At 47.8% G+C, this 23,009-nt stretch overlaps 1 protein-coding gene across 1 annotated transcript; it reads left to right on the top strand.

Moving 5' to 3' along the window:
• The first annotated feature begins 20,454 nt into the window (after nt 1-20,454).
• Nucleotides 20,455-21,616, top strand: LOC148381224 (janus kinase and microtubule-interacting protein 3-like). Its single transcript, XM_088364056.1, has 3 exons — nt 20,455-20,864; nt 20,985-21,050; nt 21,112-21,616. Exons 1-3 carry the CDS (start codon nt 20,610-20,612, stop codon nt 21,238-21,240), a joined length of 450 nt encoding a protein of 149 aa, XP_088220182.1. The 5' UTR covers nt 20,455-20,609; the 3' UTR covers nt 21,241-21,616.
• Nucleotides 21,617-23,009: the final 1,393 nt, after the last annotated feature.

Genomic DNA, 23,009 nt, shown 5'->3' with positions numbered 1-23,009 from the left:
TCATTCATCGGTTCAACCAACATTACTCGCTCTTATTACCAACTTGTATTGATTTAACTAAGCGTTTAATACTTCCTATCAGGTCTCAAATCGAGATTTGGCAAAATACAATTTCAGCAAATCCAATTTTGCCAGGGAACAAAAATAGATTAAATAAACTAAATAAGTCCTCTTCCCATTAAATAAATCAGAAAAGTCTGTCTTGTAACCAGTCCTCTTCAAACAAGTAAAGTCTGCCCATTTTGTGCCGTAGATTTTGTGTCTATGCCTAGTATTTAAACAAAATCATAATTTAAACGACTTCTTTCCTTCATTCACTTTGGAAATTTGGAATTGCAGCAAATCGAATTTTGGCAGGGAACAAAAATAGATCAATTAAACTAAATAAGTCTTCTTCCCATTAAATAAATTAAAAAAGTCTGTCTTGTAACCAGTCCTTTTCAAACAAGTAAAGTCTGCCCATTTTGTGCCGTCGATTTTGTGTTAATGCCTAGTATTTATACAAAATCATAATTTAAAGGACTTCATTCCTTCATTCACTTTGGAAATTTGGAATTGCAGCACATCAAATTTTGCCTGGGAAGAAAAGTAGATTAAATAAATTTAATAAGTCTTACTACTTCCCATTAAATAAATTAAATACGTCTTACTTGTTCCCACTCCTTTTCAAAACAGTAGTTTAAAACGAGGGCCCTTCACTCAATCTTTAACCTCAACCCCGCACGTTGTGTTGTATCTGTGAATGTTGGTTGTGGCCAAATGATAGTTTTCTTTCATTCGTTTAGGTTCCAAGAAAACTTGATGTAACTCTACTTTTAACTGCCGTTTCAGATAAGCGGGTATTACGTCGCAGTCAAATGCCGCGGATATGACGTAATTGCCCGAACCTCCGCCAAAATTCAAATCTGTTGGCGCGCTGGCCGTGAGCCACTGAGCAGCGACGATTATCAACAGAAATATCTTTATTTTCTGCTTGCAACTGGACCGTCTAGAGCGTACACGGTAAGTAACACTCATTGTGTTTAAGGAGATTTACGTTTGTAATAGCAGAAGTGTAGCCGCGTTGCGTTGTACGTGTGAAAATTGGTCGAGGCGAAATGTTAATGTTTAATTTCATTCCTTTAGGTTCCACGGTGTTTGTTGGCTGCAAGTTTTCCACTGCAAGAAGAGGCTCGTATCATTGACCAGGAGCGAGCTACAATGGTGAGTAGCCATAACATTTATGTTAAACACTTCCTATTTCATGTCTAACAGTACTTGATTTAACAAATAACCATAAATAAATACAGTGTGGGCACTGAAGTTAACATATGTGATTATACTGCCTAATCTGTCACGGAGTAGATTGTTGCAAAGTAATATAAGATCCAAAGTTGTAATTCAGAATAGTTTTCAAAAGAAGGCCATTAGAATTATATACAAGTCTGATTACCCTGAACAAGCTATTAATTAAATCACAAATTCTTCAATTCAAAGATTTGGTAGATTATCAGACAAATAATGTCTAACAGTAATTGATTTAACACATCACGATAAGTAGATTGAGTGTGGGCACTCTCAAGTTAACATATGTGATTATACTGCCTAATCTGTTACAGAGTATGTTGTTGCCAAGTAATGTAGAATAGATCCAAAGTAGTAATCCAGAATAGTTTTGAAGAGGCCATTAGAATGATAAACAAATCTGATTACCTTGAACATAATAACAAGCTAAGTGTTTAATATGTCCTATGAAGTCAAAATTGGGCACCATCATGTGGTGAAATTTGGAATTGCATCACATCCAATTTTGCCTGGGAACAAACAGATTACATAAATCTTAGTTTTGAATAAGCCACTCCTTCTCAAACAAGTAAACTCTGCCCATTTTGCGCAGTAGATGTTCTGTTAATATCTAGTATTTATACAAAGTCATAATTTAAATTGCTTTCAACCTTCATTCATCGGTTCAACCAACATTACTCGCTCTTATTACCAACTTGTATTGATTTAACTAAGCGTTTAATACTTCCTATCAGGTCTCAAATCGAGATTTGGCAAAATACAATTTCAGCAAATCCAATTTTGCCAGGGAACAAAAATAGATTAAATAAACTAAATAAGTCCTCTTCCCATTAAATAAATCAGAAAAGTCTGTCTTGTAACCAGTCCTCTTCAAACAAGTAAAGTCTGCCCATTTTGTGCCGTAGATTTTGTGTCTATGCCTAGTATTTAAACAAAATCATAATTTAAACGACTTCTTTCCTTCATTCACTTTGGAAATTTGGAATTGCAGCAAATCGAATTTTGGCAGGGAACAAAAATAGATCAATTAAACTAAATAAGTCTTCTTCCCATTAAATAAATTAAAAAAGTCTGTCTTGTAACCAGTCCTTTTCAAACAAGTAAAGTCTGCCCATTTTGTGCCGTCGATTTTGTGTTAATGCCTAGTATTTATACAAAATCATAATTTAAAGGACTTCATTCCTTCATTCACTTTGGAAATTTGGAATTGCAGCACATCAAATTTTGCCTGGGAAGAAAAGTAGATTAAATAAATTTAATAAGTCTTACTACTTCCCATTAAATAAATTAAATACGTCTTACTTGTTCCCACTCCTTTTCAAAACAGTAGTTTAAAACGAGGGCCCTTCACTCAATCTTTAACCCCAACCCCGCACGTTGTGTTGTATCTGTGAATGTTGGTTGTGGCCAAATGATAGTTTTCTTTCATTCGTTTAGGTTCCAAGAAAACTTGATGTAACTCTACTTTTAACTGCCGTTTCAGATAAGCGGGTATTACGTCGCAGTCATGTGCCGTGGATATGACGTAATTGCCCGAACCTCCGCCAAAATTCAAATCTGTTGGCGCGATGGCCGTGAGCCACTGAGCAGCGACGATTATCAACAGAAATATCTTTATTTTCTGCTTGCAACTGGACCGTCTAGAGCGTACACGGTAAGTAACACTCATTGTGTTTAAGGAGATTTACGTTTGTAATAGCAGAAGTGTAGCCGCGTTGCGTTGTACGTGTGAAAATTGGTCGAGGCGAAATGTTAATGTTTAATTTCATTCCTTTAGGTTCCACGGTGTTTGTTGGCTGCAAGTTTTCCACTGCAAGAAGAGGCTCGTATCATTGACCAGGAGCGAGCTACAATGGTGAGTAGCCATAACATTTATGTTAAACACTTCCTATTTCATGTCTAACAGTACTTGATTTAACAAATAACCATAAATAAATACAGTGTGGGCACTGAAGTTAACATATGTGATTATACTGCCTAATCTGTCACGGAGTAGATTGTTGCAAAGTAATATAAGATCCAAAGTTGTAATTCAGAATAGTTTTCAAAAGAAGGCCATTAGAATTATATACAAGTCTGATTACCCTTAACATAACAACAAGCTATTAATTAAATCACAAATTCTTCAATTCAAAGATTTGGTAGATTATCAGACAAATAATGTCTAACAGTAATTGATTTAACACATCACGATAAGTAGATTGAGTGTGGGCACTCTCAAGTTAACAGATATGATTATACTGCCTAATCTGTTACAGAGTATGTTGTTGCCAAGTAATGTAGAATAGATCCAAAGTAGTAATCCAGAATAGTTTTGAAGAGGCCATTAGAATAATAAACAAATCTGATTACCTTGAACATAATAACAAGCTAAGTGTTTAATATGTCCTATGAAGTCAAAATTGGGCACCATCATGTGGTGAAATTTGGAATTGCATCACATCCAATTTTGCCTGGGAACAAACAGATTAAATAAATCTTAGTTTTGAATAAGCCACTCCTTCTCAAACAAGTAAACTCTGCCCATTTCGCGCAGTAGATGTTCTGTTAATATCTAGTATTTATACAAAGTCATAATTTAAATTGCTTTCAACCTTCATTCATCGGTTCAACCAACATTACTCGCTCTTATTACCAACTTGTATTGATTTAACTAAGCGTTTAATACTTCCTATCAGGTCTCAAGGCAAGATTTGGCAAAATACAATTTCAGCAAATCCAATTTTGCCAGGGAACAAAAATAGATTAAATAAACTAAATAAGTCTTCTTCCCATTAAATAAATCAGAAAAGTCTGTCTTGTAACCAGTCCTCTTCAAACAAGTAAAGTCTGCCCATTTTGTGCCGTAGATTTTGTGTCTATGCCTAGTATTTAAACAAAATCATAATTTAAACGACTTCTTTCCTTCATTCACTTTGGAAATTTGGAATTGCAGCAAATCGAATTTTGCCAGGGAACAAAAATAGATCAATTAAACTAAATAAGTCTTCTTCCCATTAAATAAATTAAAAAAGTCTGTCTTGTAACCAGTCCTTTTCAAACAAGTAAAGTCTGCCCATTTTGTGCCGTCGATTTTGTGTTAATGCCTAGTATTTATACAAAATCATAATTTAAAGGACTTCATTCCTTCATTCACTTTGGAAATTTGGAATTGCAGCACATCAAATTTTGCCTGGGAAGAAAAGTAGATTAAATAAATTTAATAAGTCTTACTACTTCCCATTAAATAAATTAAATACGTCTTACTTGTTCCCACTCCTTTACAAAAAAGTAGTTTAAAACGAGGTCCCTTCACTCAACCTTTAACCCTATTTATTCACCTTCTAGGCTAAGTGTTAAAGGCTAAGTGTTAAAGGCTAAGTGTTAAAGGCTAAGTGTTAGAGGCTAAGTGCCAGAGGCTAGGCGCCAGAGGCGAGTTTTTGTGGGCTGAAGTTTTAGTGGGGTTAGTGTGAATACAATCCAAAAGAATACAACAGAATACAATACAATAGAATATAATACATAGATTAAATTCAATAGCTCTTACTACTTCCCATTAAATAAATTAAATACGTCTTACTTGTTCCCAATCCTTTTCAAAAAAGTAGTTTAAAACGAGGGCCCTTCACTCAACCTTTAACCTCAACCCCGCACGTCACATTGTGTTGTATCTGTGAATGTTGGTTGTGGCCAAATGATAGTTTTCTTTCATTCGTTTAGGTTCCACGGTGTTTGTTGGCTATGTTTTCCACTGTCAGAAGGATGAAAATACAAAGTACAACGCTTGGACGTGGGCGAAGACGTCACCGGTGAGTCCTTCCTTCCTATTTATTTACCTTCTAGATGCTAGAGGCTAAGTGTTAGAGGCTAAGTGTTAGAGGCTAAGTGTTAAACACAATACGAACAACACAACGATACTGCACTGAACAACACGATACCGCACTGAGAAACACGATACCGCACTGAACAACACGATACCGCACTGAACAACACCATGCCGCACTGAACACCATGCCACACTGAACAACACCATCCCGCACTGAACAACACCATGCCGCACTAAACAACACCATGCCGCACTGAACAACACCATGCCTCACTGAACGACACCATGCCGCACTGAAAGACACCATGCCGCACTGAACGACACCATGCCGCACTGAAAGACACCATCCCGCACTGAACACCATGCCGCACTGAACAACACCATCCTGCACTGAACAACACCATCCCGCACTGAACAACACCATGCCGCACTGAACAACATTATGCCGCACTGAACATTATGCCGCACTGAACAACACCATGCCGCACTGAACAACACCATGCCGCACTGAACAACATTATGCCGCACTGAACAACATTATGTCGCACTGAACAACACCATGCCGCACTGAACAACACCATGCCGCACTGAACAACATTATGCCGCACTGAAAAACACCATGCCGCACTGAACAACACCATCCCGCACTGAACAACACCATGCCGCATTGAACAACACCATGCCGCACTGAACAACACCATGCTGCACTGAACAACATTATGCTGCACTGAACAACACGATCCTGCATTGAACAAGACCATGCCGCACTGAACAACACCATCCTGCACTGAACAACACCATCCTGCACTGAACAACACCACCCCGCACTGAACAACACGATCCCGCATTGAACACCATCCCGCACTGAACAACACCATTCCGCACTGAACAACACCATGCCGCACTAAACAACATTATGCCGCACTGAACAACACCATGCCGAAATGAACAACACCATGCCGCACTGAACAACACCATGCCGCACTGAACAACACCATCCTGCACTGAACAACACCATCCCGCACTGAACAACACCATGCCGCACTGAACAACACCATGCCGCACTGAACAACACCATGCCGCAATGAACAACACCATCCCGCACTGAACAACATTATGCCGCACTGAACAACATTATGCCGCACTGAACAACATTATGCCGCACTGAACAACACCATGCCGCACTGAACAACACCATCCTGCACTGAACAACACCATCCCGCACTGAACAACACCATGCCGCACTGAACAACATTATGGCGCACTGAACAACATTATGCCGCACTGAACAACACCATGCCGCACTGAACAACACCATGCCGCACTGAACAACACCATGCCGCAATGAACAACACCATCCCGCACTGAACAACACCATGCCGCACTGAGCAACACCATGCCGCACTGAACAACACCATCCTGCACTGAACAACACCATGCCGCACTGAACAACACCATTCCGCACTGAACAACACCATGCCGCACTGAACAACATTACGCTGCACTGAACAACACCATGCCGCACTGAACAACACCATGCCGCACTGAACAACACCATGCCGCATTGAACAACACCATGCCGCATTGAACAACACCATGCCGCACTGAACAACACCATCCTGCACTGAACAACACCATGCCGCATTGAACAACACCATGCCGCACTGAACAACACCATCCTGCACTGAACAACACCATCCCGCACTGAACAACACCATCCCGCATTGAACAACACCATCCTGCACTGAACAACACCATGCCGCACTGAACAACACCATGCCGCACTGAACAACACCATTCCGCACTGAACAACACCATGCCGCACTGAACAACACCATCCTGCACTGAACAACACCATCCCGCACTGAACAACACCATGCCGCATTGAACAACACCATCCTGCACTGAACAACACCATCCTGCACTGAACAACACCATGCCGCACTGAACAACACCATGCCGCACTGAACACCATGCCGCACTGAACAACACCATGCCGCACTGAACAACACCATGCCGCACTGAACAACACCATGCCGCACTGAACAACATTATGCCGCACTGAACAACACCATGCCGCACTGAACAACACCATGCCGCACTGAACAACACCATGCCGCACTGAACAACACCATGCCGCACTGAACAACACCATGCCGCACTGAACAACATTATGCCGCACTGAACAACATTATGTCTCACTGAACAACACCATGCCGCACTGAACAACACCATGCCGCACTGAACAACATTATGCCGCACTGAAAAACACCATGCCGCACTGAACAACACCATCCCGCACTGAACAACACCATGCCGCATTGAACAACACCATGCCGCACTGAACAACACCATGCTGCACTGAACAACATTATGCTGCACTGAACAACACGATCCTGCATTGAACAACACCATGCCGCACTGAACAACACCATCCTGCACTGAACAACACCATCCTGCACTGAACAACACCACCCCGCACTGAACAACACGATCCCGCATTGAACACCATCCCGCACTGAACAACACCATGCCGCACTGAACAACACCATTCCGCACTGAACAACACCATGCCGCACTGAACAACACCATGCCGCACTGAACAACACCATGCCGCACTGAACAACACCATGCCGCACTGAACAACATTATGCCGCACTGAACAACACCATGCCGCACTGAACAACACCATCCCGCACTGAACAACACCATGCCGCATTGAACAACACCATGCCGCACTGAACAACACCATCCTGCACTGAACAACACCATCCCGCACTAAACAACACCATGCCGCACTGAACAACATTATGGCGCACTGGACAACATTATGCCGCACTGAACAACACCATGCCGCACTGAACAACACCATGCCGCACTGAACAACACCATGCCGCACTGAACAACACCATGCCGCACTGAACAACATTATGCCGCACTGAACAACACCATGCCGCACTGAACAACACCATGCCGCACTGAACAACACGATCCCGCATTGAACAACACCATCCCGCACTGAACAACACCATGCCGCACTGAACAACACCATGCCGCACTGAACAACACCATTCCGCACTGAACAACACCATGCCGCACTGAACGACACCATCCTGCACTGAACAACACCATCCCGCACTGAACAACACCATGCCGCATTAAACAACACCATGCCGCACTGAACAACACCATCCTGCACTGAACAACACCATGCCGCACTGAACAACACCATGCCGCACTGAACAACACCATGCCGCACTGAACAACATTATGCCGCACTGAACAACATTATGCCGCACTAAACAACATTATGTCGCACTGAACAACACCATGCCGCACTGAACAACACCATGCTGCACTGAACAACATTATGCCGCACTGAACAACACGATCCCGCATTGAACAACACCATCCCGCAGTGAACAACACCATGCCGCATTGAACGACACCATGCCGCACTGAAAGACACCATGCCGCACTGAACGACACCATGCCGCACTGAAAGACACCATCCCGCACTGAACACCATGCCGCACTGAACAACACCATCCTGCACTGAACAACACCATCCCGCACTGAACAACACCATGCCGCACTGAACAACATTATGCCGCACTGAACATTATGCCGCACTGAACAACACCATGCCGCACTGAACAACACCATGCCGCACTGAACAACATTATGCCGCACTGAACAACACCATGCCGCACTGAACAACACCATGCCGCACTGAACAACACCATGCCGCACTAAACAACATTATGCCGCACTGAACAACACCATGCCGCACTGAACAACACCATCCTGCACTGAACAACACCATTCCGCATTGAACACCATGCCGCACTGAACAACATTATGCCGAAATGAACAACACCATGCCGCACTGAACAACACCATGCCGCACTGAACAACACCATCCTGCACTGAACAACACCATCCCGCACTGAACAACACCATGCCGCACTGAACAACACCATGCCGCACTGAACAACACCATGCCGCAATGAACAACACCATCCCGCACTGAACAACATTATGCCGCACTGAACAACATTATGCCGCACTGAACAACATTATGCCGCACTGAACAACACCATGCCGCACTGAACAACACCATCCTGCACTGAACAAAACCATCCCGCACTGAACAACACCATGCCGCACTGAACAACATTATGGCGCACTGAACAACATTATGCCGCACTGAACAACACCATGCCGCACTGAACAACACCATGCCGCACTGAACAACACCATGCCGCAATGAACAACACCATCCCGCACTGAACAACACCATGCCGCACTGAGCAACACCATGCCGCACTGAACAACACCATCCTGCACTGAACAACACCATGCCGCACTGAACAACACCATTCCGCACTGAACAACACCATGCCGCACTGAACAACATTACGCTGCACTGAACAACACCATGCCGCACTGAACAACACCATGCCGCACTGAACAACACCATGCCGCATTGAACAACACCATGCCGCATTGAACAACACCATGCCGCACTGAACAACACCATCCTGCACTGAACAACACCATGCCGCATTGAACAACACCATGCCGCACTGAACAACACCATCCTGCACTGAACAACACCATCCCGCACTGAACAACACCATCCCGCATTGAACAACACCATCCTGCACTGAACAACACCATGCCGCACTGAACAACACCATGCCGCACTGAACAACACCATTCCGCACTGAACAACACCATGCCGCACTGAACAACACCATCCTGCACTGAACAACACCATCCCGCACTGAACAACACCATGCCGCATTGAACAACACCATCCTGCACTGAACAACACCATCCTGCACTGAACAACACCATGCCGCACTGAACAACACCATGCCGCACTGAACAACACCATGCCGCACTGAACAACACCATGCCGCACTGAACAACATTATGCCGCACTGAACAACATTATGTCGCACTGAACAACACCATGCCGCACTGAACAACACCATGCCGCACTGAACAACATTATGCCGCACTGAAAAACACCATGCCGCACTGAACAACACCATCCCGCACTGAACAACACCATGCCGCATTGAACAACACCATGCCGCACTGAACAACACCATGCTGCACTGAACAACATTATGCTGCACTGAACAACACGATCCTGCATTGAACAACACCATGCCGCACTGAACAACACCATCCTGCACTGAACAACACCATCCTGCACTGAACAACACCACCCCGCACTGAACAACACGATCCCGCATTGAACACCATCCCGCACTGAACAACACCATGCCGCACTGAACAACACCATTCCGCACTGAACAACACCATGCCGCACTGAACAACACCATGCCGCACTGAACAACACCATGCCGCACTGAACAACACCATGCCGCACTGAACATTATGCCGCACTGAACAACACCATGCCGCACTGAACAACACCATCCCGCACTGAACAACACCATGCCGCATTGAACAACACCATGCCGCACTGAACAACACCATCCTGCACTGAACAACACCATCCCGCACTAAACAACACCATGCCGCACTGAACAACATTATGGCGCACTGGACAACATTATGCCGCACTGAACAACACCATGCCGCACTGAACAACACCATGCCGCACTGAACAACACCATGCCGCACTGAACAACACCATGCCGCACTGAACAACATTATGCCGCACTGAACAACACCATGCCGCACTGAACAACACCATGCCGCACTGAACAACACGATCCCGCATTGAACAACACCATCCTGCACTGAACAACACCATGCCGCACTGAACAACACCATGCCGCACTGAACAACACCATTCCGCACTGAACAACACCATGCCGCACTGAACGACACCATCCTGCACTGAACAACACCATCCCGCACTGAACAACACCATGCCGCATTAAACAACACCATGCCGCACTGAACAACACCATCCTGCACTGAACAACACCATGCCGCACTGAACAACACCATGCCGCACTGAACAACACCATGCCGCACTGAACAACATTATGCCGCACTGAACAACATTATGCCGCACTAAACAACATTATGTCGCACTGAACAACACTATGCCGCACTGAACAACACCATGCTGCACTGAACAACATTATGCCGCACTGAACAACACGATCCCGCATTGAACAACACCATCCCGCAGTGAACAACACCATGCCGCATTGAACAACACCATGCCGCACTGAACAACACCATGCTGCACTGAACAACATTATGCTGCACTGAACAACACGATCCTGCATTGAACAACACCATGCCGCACTGAACAACACCATCCTGCACTGAACAACACCATGCCGCACTGAACAACACCATGCCGCACTGAACAACATTATGCCGCACTGAAAAACACCATGCCGCACTGAACAACACCATCCCGCACTGAACAACACCATGCCGCATTGAACAACACCATGCCGCACTGAACAACACCATGCTGCACTGAACAACATTATGCTGCACTGAACAACACGATCCTGCATTGAACAACACCATGCCGCACTGAACAACACCATCCTGCACTGAACAACACCATCCTGCACTGAACAACACCACCCCGCACTGAACAACACGATCCCGCATTGAACAACACCATCCCGCACTGAACAACACCATGCCGCACTGAACAACACCATTCCGCACTGAACAACACCATGCCGCACTGAACAACACCATGCCGCACTGAACAACACCATGCCGCACTGAACAACACCATGCCGCACTGAACAACATTATGCCGCACTGAACAACACCATGCCGCACTGAACAACACCATCCCGCACTGAACAACACCATGCCGCATTGAACAACACCATGCCGCACTGAACAACACCATCCTGCACTGAACAACACCATCCCGCACTAAACAACACCATGCCGCACTGAACAACATTATGGCGCACTGGACAACATTATGCCGCACTGAACAACACCATGCCGCACTGAACAACACCATGCCGCACTGAACAACACCATGCCGCACTGAACAACACCATGCCGCACTGAACAACATTATGCCGCACTGAACAACACCATGCCGCACTGAACAACACCATGCCGCACTGAACAACACGATCCCGCATTGAACAACACCATCCTGCACTGAACAACACCATGCCGCACTGAACAACACCATGCCGCACTGAACAACACCATTCCGCACTGAACAACACCATGCCGCACTGAACAACACCATCCTGCACTGAACAACACCATCCCGCACTGAACAACACCATGCCGCATTGAACAACACCATGCCGCACTGAACAACACCATCCCGCACTGAACAACACCATGCCGCATTGAACAACACCATGCCGCACTGAACAACACCATCCTGCACTGAACAACACCATCCCGCACTGAACAACACCATGCCGCACTGAACAACATTATGGCGCACTGAACAACATTATGCCGCACTGAACAACACCATGCCGCACTGAACAACACCATGCCGCACTGAACAACACCATGCCGCACTGAACAACATTATGCCGCACTGAACAACATTATGCCGCACTGAACAACACCATGCCGCACTGAACAACACCATGCCGCACTGAACAACACCATGCCGCACTGAACAACACGACGTCGCACTGAACAACACGACGCCGCACAGAACAACACGACGCCGCACAGAATAACACAATACCGCACAGAACAACACAATACCGCACAAACAGTTTTAGATAATATTACGTCGCAGTCATGTGACGCGGACATGACGTCAATAGGCGGAACTCACGGCAAAATTATAATCCGTGGGCGTGGCTTGCAACAGGAAGTAGGAAAGCGGCAGTTCTGGCAAACAAGACACAGCTGTTAGTAACACGATGACTAACAAGGCAAATATTTTTGTTTTCAGCTTGCAACTTGACCGTCTAGAGCGTACAAGGTAATTACAACTGTTTTTTTTTAGCCCTGAAAAGCGAGGGAGTGTGGCGTTTGGGAGGAATGTCGAACTCGGCGTCTGCTTCCAGCCACAGACGCCAAATTTCGACGATTATTTCGACTGGTCAACGGTTGTAAATTATTGCGTTGACTAAAAACTTTATTTAACTCTACTCTTAACTTTGCCGTTTCAGATATGCGGGTATTACACCGCGGAAATGACGTCAATAGGCTGAACTCTCGCCAAAATTCAAATCTGTGGGCGCAATGGCCTTGAGCGAGACACCGGATACAAACACGACGATTATCAACAGAAATATCTTTATTTTCCGCTTGCAAGTGGACCGTCTAGAGCGTACACGGTAAGTACAACTCATTGTGTTTAAAAAGATTTACGTTTGTGTAGTTTGCGTTGCGTTGTATCTGTGAATGTTGGTTGAGGCTAAATGTTAATGTTTAATTTCATTCCTTTAGGTTCCACGGTGTTTGTTGGCTGTATGTTTTCCACTGCAAGAAGAGGCTCGTATCATTGACCAGCAGGAGCTACAATGGTGAGTACCCCTTTCGTCTTCCATTTATGTTAAACACTTCCTATTTCATGTCTAACAGTACTCGATTTAACAAATAACCATAAATAAATACAGTGTGGGCAGTCACGTTAACATATGTGATTATCCTGCCTAATATGTTTATCACAAATATGTCACTAATCACTAATATGTTTATTTGTTTATCACAACACCTTTGGACCTTCAGCAATCGATTATTTACCTTCATCTACATAGAGACAGAACGATGGTGTCTTAAACATCTCATTCATTTCACCAAATAACTTCACGCAGGTGGATAACGGCCGTCTCGGTCACGCTATGTTGCGTGATGCAGTTTTGAAGAACCAAATGCATTTATTCAATGACTAAGTCAAGCTAGTTCTATGTTTATGATGTTGTAAGTTACGGAACCGATTGAAGTTGAGTTCGAAGCCAGTGGAAAACAGCGCTGCGTTTGTGCTCTCCAGGTACAAATGTTGTGATCTCTGACTGACGACCGGGCGAGACTCGAGTAAGAGATGTCCAAACGAGCTCCGGCAGGGCGGGCCAAGGCGGAGCGAACGGACGCCCTTCAGGCCGCCAATGACGAGCTGAGAACCAAACTGATGGACGTCCAGTTAGAACTTCAGCAGGAGAAGAACAAGGTGAAAACCTCAACAGACAGACACTGCCTGCCTCCCTGCCTGCCTCCCTGCCTGCCTCCCTGCCTGCCTCCCTCCCTCCCAGTTTTCCCGATGTAGATTAGACATGCGTGTGCCATGACTGTGTCAGCCTACATCAACAAATGCACCGAGGACGTCAGCACCACTAAGAATATCATCACCCGGGGCAACCAACGACCCTGGATGACTGAGGAGGTACGTCAAACGCTACGAGCGCGGAACTCTGCCTTCAAGTCTGGCGACAAGGAGACACTGAGGACAGCGAGAGCCAACTTGAACCGTGCCATCAGGATAGCGAAGCGAGACCGCAGTCGAAAATTTCAGGATCGTTTCCACGACGTCAAAAACATCAGGAGTATGTGGCAAGGCATACGGGCGATTACAGACTACAACTCACCCTCCCCCCCCCCGGTGGGTGTAGTTGATGCTGACTTTCTAAATGGTCTAAATAACTTCTTTGGGAGGTTCGAGGCACTAAACGGCACTCCAGCAGTTAAAACTGTCCCCCATCAGGAAGAGGAGGTACTCTGCCTTGACTCCGCCGATGTGTTGAAGACCCTGAGGAGAGTCAACCCCTGTAAGGCCCCTGGCCCCGACAACATTCCTGGGCGTGTGTTCAGGGAATGTGCAAGTCATCTGGCTGGGGTCATCACAGACATTTTTAACACCTCGCTGGGCCAAGCCACAGTGCCGGCGTGCTTTAAGACTGCCTCCATCATTCCGGTGCCGAAGAAACCTCAAATCACCTCATTTAATGATTACCGGCCTGTTGCACTGACTCCGGTTATGATGAAGTGCTTCGAAAGGCTGCTTAAAGGTCACATCGTTTCCAGACTCCCCCTATTATTTGACCCGTTCCAGTTTGCTGACCGGCAAAACCGCTCCACTCAGGACGCCATCTCCTCCGTTCTTCACCTGAGCCTGGCTCACCTGGAGGAGAAGAACACCCATGTGCGGAGGCTGTTCCTGGACTTCAGCTCAGCGTTTAACACCATCATCCCACAGCATCTGGTAGGAAAATTGGAACACCTGGGCTTCAACACCCCCCTTCGCAACTGGCTGCTAGACTTCCTCACCAACAGACCTCAGTCAGTCCGGGTCGGACAGAACACCTCTGATGTCATCACCCTCAGCACAGGCTCCCTTCAGGGCTGCGTCCTGAGCCCCCTGCTGTGCACCCTGATGACACACGACTGCGTCCTCAGGTTCACCACCAATCACATCGTGAAGTCAGCAGACGACACAACGGTGGTGGGGCTCATCAGAGACAACAACGACCTGGACTACAGAGAGGAGGTGGAGCAGCTGGTGGGCTGGTGCAGAGAAAACAGCCTGATCCTGAATGAGGAGAAGATGAAGGAGATCATCGTCGACTTCAGGAAAAAACAGCCTCACCACGCTCCACTGATCATCAACAGCTCAGCTGTGGAGGTGGTCAGCACCACCAAATTCCTGGGGGTCCACATCACAGAAGACCTCACCTGGACTATGAACACTACGGCACTGGTCAAGAGGGCACAGAAGCGCTTGTACTTCCTGCGGAGGATGAGGAGAGCCCACCTGCCCCCACCCATCATGAGGACGTTCTACAGGAGCACCATAGAGAGCATTCTGACAAGCTGTCTCTCTGTGTGGTGTGGAGGCTGCACCGCCTCCGATTGGAAGAACGTGAGGAGAGTGGTGAGGACAGCAGAGAGGATCATAGGGGCTCCTCTTCCCTCCATTCAGGACATTTCATCTCAGCGCTGCATGTCCCGTGCCCGTAACATCATCAATGACCCATCACACCCCCACCATGGACTGTTCTCCCTGCTGCCCTCTGGGAAGAGGTTTGCAGCATCCGCTGCAGGTCCACCAGGTTCTGCAACAGCTTTTTCCCTGCTGTCATCAGACTGTTGAACACTAGAACTGTTGAGCTCTAAACTGAACTCTGCATCACACATTCACAGAACTGTACTTTATGACACTACGGACCTCTATCTTGCACTATCTCGCACTACCAACTTTACTGAACTTGTATAAACCCTTTAAATAGAAGTTTAATACATGGTTTAGCATTCCTCTGCACACTCTTGAATACTGTTTTGCCTACTTGCACTATTGCATAATTATCAAAGCTGCACTTTATACTTATTTTTAATATATATATATATATATATATATATATATATATAGTATATATGTATATATATATATTTTCATAGGGTATGTTACTTCTATTCAACTGCAATATCACTACTTTGTTGTAAGACGTATGCAACGGAATTTCGTTTTGTATGCACCATGTGCAGACAAGATGACAATAAAGTTTGTCTAAGTCTAAGTCTAAGTCATGTCAGGTCAGCTGTCTGGAGAGAGAGAGAAGTCAGGACCTGCGGGCGGAGCACCACCGTGCCACCGCCGCCATGACGGAACTCAAAAGCAAACTCCATGAGGAGAAGCAGAAAGAGTTAGCCATTACCAGGGAGACATTACTGCGGCAGCATGAAATGGAGCTGATGAGAGTGATCAAAATCAAAGATGGAGAGATCCAGCGACTGAATGCCTTGGTCCTCAGCCTGAGGGACGGCTCCATGGACAAGGTGATCCGCTCTATCCGTGTCTGACTATCCGCACGCCACGTCGGGCTTCGATGCGGCCGCTACCGTATTGTGTAGCTTGTCCCCAGTAAGCGTCGCGGCGCTCCGTTGCGGTCTCAACGGCCCGGTGTGGCGCAATGTCTGCTCAGGTGAGGAGGGGGGGCGCTTTGCTGGCGGAGGTGGAGGAGACGCGGCGGTGTCGGGAGACCGAGCGGTGTCGCCTCCACCAGGAGCGCGGAAGAAGCCCTGGCAGCGGCCCAGCAGGCCTGGCAGTCCCGAGCGGCCGAGCTCCGATCGGCTCATCACCAGCATCGGGAGGAGCTGAGCCGAACCAAGAGAGACTGCGAGAGGGAGATCCGCCGACTGGTAGGACTGATCAGATGCGCGGTGCGTGGCTATGTTCCCAATTTCGTTGTATACCTGCAGTGCAATGACACCTAAGGCATTCTATTCTATTCTATTTCACAAGAAGAAAATGTCCGGTTGCTCGCTTCGCTTTTGTCACAGCAAAGGTGTTCTAGTCGATTCAAGAAAAAAATTGGCCGGTTGCTCTCTTTGTTTTTGTCACAATTCTGGCAAATGAGTTTGCCCGCCTGCCTGAGCGCTCCCCGTTTGTACATCCAGACGGATGAGATCAAGCTGAAAGACAGAGCGGTTAGTGTTTTGGATGAAGCCCTGGGGCCGGCCACGTCCACCGCCTTCAGCTGCAGACTCAGGCTGCCGAGCAGCAGATCGCTGCCCTGAGGGATTCCCAAAGGGCGGGCCTAAACTACCCTGGAAGTGGGGTCAACTCCGCTACTAGCAATCCTCTTCATTGCGTAAGCCACCTCATCACACACTTGCAGTACGCATGACTTAGTTCGTTGCTGGAGGAAGGTAGCACAAAAACAGTTTTGAACTTTGAACGAGTGCTTGTGTGTGTGTGTTGCGGGGCGTTTTCAGTCTCAGGAGGATCGGGACACGCGACGGTTTCATCTGAAAATCGCTGAGCTCAGCGCAGTCATCAGGAAACTGGAGGATCGAAACGCCCTGCTTTCTGAAGAGCGCAATGAACTGGTAATTTATTGACGGCACGCTTGAAGGTTTGCGCTACGTTTGATGCGCGCCATCCAGCGAGGCACCCATTGCGCTTGCTTATTAGTTGAGCGGCGCGGCGAGTCGGTTGCCTGGTAGATGTCTTTTATTGGGAGCCAAAGCCACGATTCCGTTCAAACCGATGCAAAAGGAATGGATACGTTCTGGCCCGCGTGTTGTGCGTCTTTCACATCCCGCACTTCATGCTTGCAGCTAAAGCGACTGAGAGAAACAGAAAGCCAGTTTCTGCCACTCCTGTACAAAAACAAACGCCTGAGCAGGAAGAATGAAGAACTCTCGCTGGTGCTGTGTCGCCTTGAAAACAAAGTGCGCTTTGTCACCCAGGAGAACGAGGAGATGGCAAGCTTGGTAAGTCGACGCGGACAACGGCGGCGTGCCAACAGAGTCCACTGCATTTGTGTTCCACAGAGAAGGCCTAGTTCGCTCAATGACCTGGACCGCGGTTGCGGCCAGCAGGACGGTGAAATGGAGTTCCTTCAAGTTGTGGAGCAGCGGCACATCATCGACGACTTGTCCAAGGTCTTCAGGCAGGCGACTCGGTGCACGTACGGCAGCGCCGCGCTCGCTCGCTGTCGCCAGGAAACCTTTTCCGTCCAAAGCTTGGCCGGCGGCCGCCATCCAAAAAATTGGCCCCTTAAATTCCGACCTTTCAAGCAGGAGCATTGTGCGCACGCGTTTGAACACGCTTTAGACTTGTTTTGCCGTTTTCAGCAGCTCAAAGCTCCCGTTTTGTCAGCGCCTTTGCCACTCGCTGTGCGCTGAAAACGACGGACTTGCCCGGCTGCTCAGCCCGTCAACCATGAGCCGCGAGCGCGACGTCATTGTCCGTAGGCAGCTAGTGGCAAAATGCACCCTGTTAGAGTTGCGCTCGCTCCAACTTATTTTGCAAGAACCACACGGGAGACAAGTAAGTTCTTTTGGACACCTGCAGGTGGAGAGTCCATCTGTTGTACGAATGAAGTCTGACTCTCGGCTCCTGCACGAGCATTTTAATTAAGAGAAACAGGGTGGGTGTAAGAGTGGATTGAATAGAGGAAGCCCTTGACCTCTAGTCAAAACATAGCAAGGGGTGTTTTACGACTTTGTGTAGGAAGGGATAAGCGATAGGGATAAATAAGGGATAAATAATATTATTTATTACAGGTCGCAGTCAAAGTCAAAGCAACACAATGATACGATAAAGATAATCTGGAAAACCCTGACACACCCTGTAGTTGTCACTTTTGGAAAAGACGAGCGTCCCTCCAATCATCGCCGGTGACGTGTTTTTCAGGCTCTGGAGACAGGAGCTCATGTCAGAAATGTCATTGTGAGTCGCGTTTGTTTCTGCGCCGGAGCCGTTCGTTCCCTTTGCATCCAAAGAATCTCAAAGGCGGATTATTTGTGTCGACAGGAGAGAGATTTGCTGCTACGATACCGACGTCGAGAATCTCTGAGGAGGAACAAAGCGTGAGGTCCTGCAAGGTGAGTCTGTTTGTTTGCGGCTGCTTGGTGTTGCGCAAGATGAAATGGCCTTTTTCTCGCTATCGTTCCTCTCGTCGATTCATCGTGAGGTGTCGCTTCAGTTTGTTCAGAGAGATGTTTGCTTCCGCGCCCGCAGGTCATCGAAACATTTTACGGCTACGACGAAGACGTGTTGGTGGACTCGGACGGATCGTCCTTGTCTTTTCACACCGACAGAACCCCCGACACGGAACCCGAAGAGGTAGCCCGCCATTTCTGCCAGCGTATTGGCACCAAACATTCCTCTTCAGCCTGGAATCGGACTCGTCTTTGCGTCGCGGGTGCTTTGTCGCCGGTCTGACTGATTCTGGTACTAGTGCTGTGTTGCATTGGTGTGTGCATGAAGAGGCGGAGCTTCGCTACCGCCAGCTGACGCAAGAATATCAAGCGCTGCAACGAGCCTACGCTCTGCTAGCCCAGACCAGCGAAAGGGGACTACGACGCCGAGAAGGAGATCAAGGTGGCGCCCCTTCCCGCAACCCCCGGCCGGGTCGCAGCCTCCCCGTTCTCACCCAGCCTCGGGTGTTCTCTGGTCTGAAAGGAGGAGGAGGAGCCTCCCTCCTCCTCCTTTCAGACCAGAGAAAAGCTGATGGTAGAAATGGGTCACTATCAAAGCAGAGTAGCAGATCTGGAGTCAGCGCTGAAGCAACAAGGACAGGTAAGCTCATCAATGAGCACACCTTTTTCTCAGACAAAATAGCTACATTCTTCAGTCACTCATCCGTCTGGCATTACTGGACCAACCCCCCCCCCCCCCCCCCCCCCCCCCGAACGTGGCTGGGAAAATGCGGAGAAAAGCAAATGTCATTTTCCAGTCAACCAAAGAATTTGTGGATGAAAATGACACAACATTCCAAAGCTGTCCACGCGTTTGTCTCTTCTAGAATGTCAAGTGGGTGGAGGAGAAGCAGCTGCTGCGTCAGAGCAATCAGCAGTTGGCCGAAAAGGTGACGGAAAGAAAGGCGCTGGGCGGAGTCGCTTGGCGTCACACCTGTCGGGAAGCCCCGCAGATGAGGTCTGACTGTCTTTTCAGGTCAGGCGGATGGAGGCGGAAGAAGCGCGTCTGAAAGAGCACATCCAGGATATCCGAGACCAAAACGAACTGCTTGAGTTCCGCATCCTGGAGCTGGAGGTGGGAAGACTCGCACAAGCGTGTTGAGGCCAGAGATGTGACGGACGGACGGACGGACGGATGCATGCCTCTGCCTTTCAGGAGAGGGAGTGGCGCTCCCCCGTCTTGAAGTTTCTGCAAGTCCGTTTCCCAGACGGCCTCAGCCCTTTGCAGATCTACTGCGAGGCCGAGGGCGTGAGCGTACGTAAGGCGTCCCTCGCAACCCTAACCTTAACCCGAGGTCCCAGAACACCTTACATTGCTCCTTGCGCCTTTCCCCCGGACATCGTCATCAGTGATCTGATGAAGAAGCTGGACATCCTGGGCTATAACGCCGTAAGTGTATGTCGAACTCCTTATGTTCGCACTCCACGAGACTCGGCGGCTCAAATGTGACTTTTGGAAGGCTTTGCGCTGAAAGAAGCTTGTTGACGCTGTGCCTTTGGGCTCTTGCAGAATCTCACCAACGAGGAGCAGGTGGTCGTGATTCACGCCAGGACCCTTCTCACCCGAGCCGAGAAGGTAACGCGCACGTCCACGCACGCTCTCGCATTCTGCTTATGTGACAGCAGCCTTTCCTCAGTGGTTAGAATACATCAAAGTGACCAAGTCAGCACTTCAACAGAAGATGTTGGACATTGAAAGTGAGAAGGTAGACAGACACGCGACATCAGCCAAGGGGAACTCCGGCAATGTGCCCCAACAATTCTGACCTTGAGCTGTGCTAGGATATGTTCTGCAAGCAGAAGGGCTACCTGGATGAAGAGTTGGACTTCAGGAAGTGTTCCATGGACCAGGCTCATAAGGTAAGCCGCCCTCAAATCTCCCGCCGGACCACTGATGGACGAGGATTGCGGCCCAGAGGATCCTGGAGCTGGAGGCCATGTTGTACGAGGCGCTACCGCAGCGGGACTGCCCCGCCACGGACGGCGAAAAAGCCAGCCACGCTGGCGTGAATGACGTGCTGACGGCGGATCAGAGAGAAGAGCTTAGGAGCGCCGTGGACCAATGGAAGCGAGCCCTGATGTGCGAGTTGAGGGAGCGCGACGCTTGCATCCTCCAAGAGAGAATGGATCTGCTGCACAGCGCGCAACAGGTAAGGGCCCAAAGCCAGCCCGGCACTTACTTGCACGCTTACTGGCTTTTGAATGCCACTTTCCATTTGTCCGTCCTAGAGGAACAAAGAGCTGAAAGAATTCATCGAAGCTCAGAAGAGACAAATCAAACAATTGGAGGAGAAGTTTCTGTTTCTCTTTCTATTCTTCTCCTTGGCCTTCATTCTGTGGCCCTAACACCAGCTGGTGAGTGAGCTCCAGCGGCACCGCACTCGACACCTCCGATACACTGCCAGCCGGTCTCAGACGTTGGCAGACGCTCCGATGCCAACGTATACCCCCCGCCACGGTGACAGAGGCACCGCGTCACACCGGCGCTCATCCAATCAGAAGGCAGGAAAAGCAAATTCACATGCAGGGCACTTTTGAACCAGAAGAGAGCGCCACAAAAAACGGTTGTTGCCCCAAACGCGCACTAAAAAGGGTCAGAATAACAAGAGTCCCACTGGCCAGCCGGGGCCACCCGTCCAGCTGTTTCTTCAGGGGGGAAAAAAATTGGAGTCACCGGTGAGTACATTTTGCATTTAGCTCTGCTTTTCTGCTTCTGTCTTCAAGTGTGTGGCATCCTGCGATCAAAGATTCAGCCAACCCCAAAGCGGTTGACCTCAACGTCCCACCACCATGCCTACCAGAGCAGGTGACGTGATGCTTTGGACATCCTTCCGTCTCAGATGCCCAAAAGTACTCTTTGCCACATCTGCGGCAATACGGTGTCTTTTCAAAGGTGCAAATAAATCCAGCGTGGGCGGAACACGCACGTCTTCGGTTTTTCCCGCTTTGTTTGTGTGACAGCTGTTGTGAAAATTTTATACAAATAAAGTTGTATAATACAGGTTTGGCCAAGCCGCAACTCCCGAACCGCATGCGGCTCTTTTATGTTCATATCAACATTTGTGTGTGTGTGTGTGTGTGGGGGGGGGGGTTGTGCGTGTTGGCTTCACTTGAGTTCAATTTGGTATTTTGGTCAAAAGCGCATGTGGTGAAATTCCACAAAGTAGGATGGGCAAACACATTTCTTTAAACTATGAGTGTCAATTGGGCTCTCGAAATGGCAGGGAAAAGATGCACAGCAAAACGAAAATACGTAGATGAACACAGGACGTTTTAATCAGAGTGGGAAAGTTTCTATTTTTTGTTGAACGTGATGGCAAACCATTCTGCCTGATATGTCAGACCTCAGCGCATTTCAAAGATTCAAATCTTCAGCGCCATGCACTTCAGCTCACTCCATGCTAACATTGATCAGGCGTCGAACCCGCATCATCATGCTTAAGAGGTGGCCATGCTAACCAGTGCGCCATTATGTCAACGCATAATAACTAAGTCTACTGGTCAAAACAGCGGTTACTATATGACGTCGCTACGT

The sequence above is a fragment of the Syngnathus floridae genome, chromosome 20 (genome assembly GCF_059516105.1).
Source record: "Syngnathus floridae isolate MCC-2025c chromosome 20, RoL_Sflo_1.0, whole genome shotgun sequence".
Classification (NCBI taxonomy): domain Eukaryota; kingdom Metazoa; phylum Chordata; class Actinopteri; order Syngnathiformes; family Syngnathidae; genus Syngnathus; species Syngnathus floridae.
Note: the sequence above shows the minus strand (reverse complement) of the source record. Positions and strands in the feature narration are given on the sequence as shown.

Excerpts from the sequence above, each read along its gene's own strand:
- LOC148381224 (XM_088364056.1), top strand. The coding sequence starts at position 20,610 with ATGCATGCCTCTGCCTTTCAGGAGAGGGAGTGGCGCTCCCCCGTCTTG. Across the intron at positions 20,865-20,984 it reads ACATCCTGGGCTATAACGCC|AATCTCACCAACGAGGAGCA; the intron begins GTAAGTGTATGT and ends GGGCTCTTGCAG. Across the intron at positions 21,051-21,111 it reads TTCTCACCCGAGCCGAGAAG|TGGTTAGAATACATCAAAGT; the intron begins GTAACGCGCACG and ends GCCTTTCCTCAG.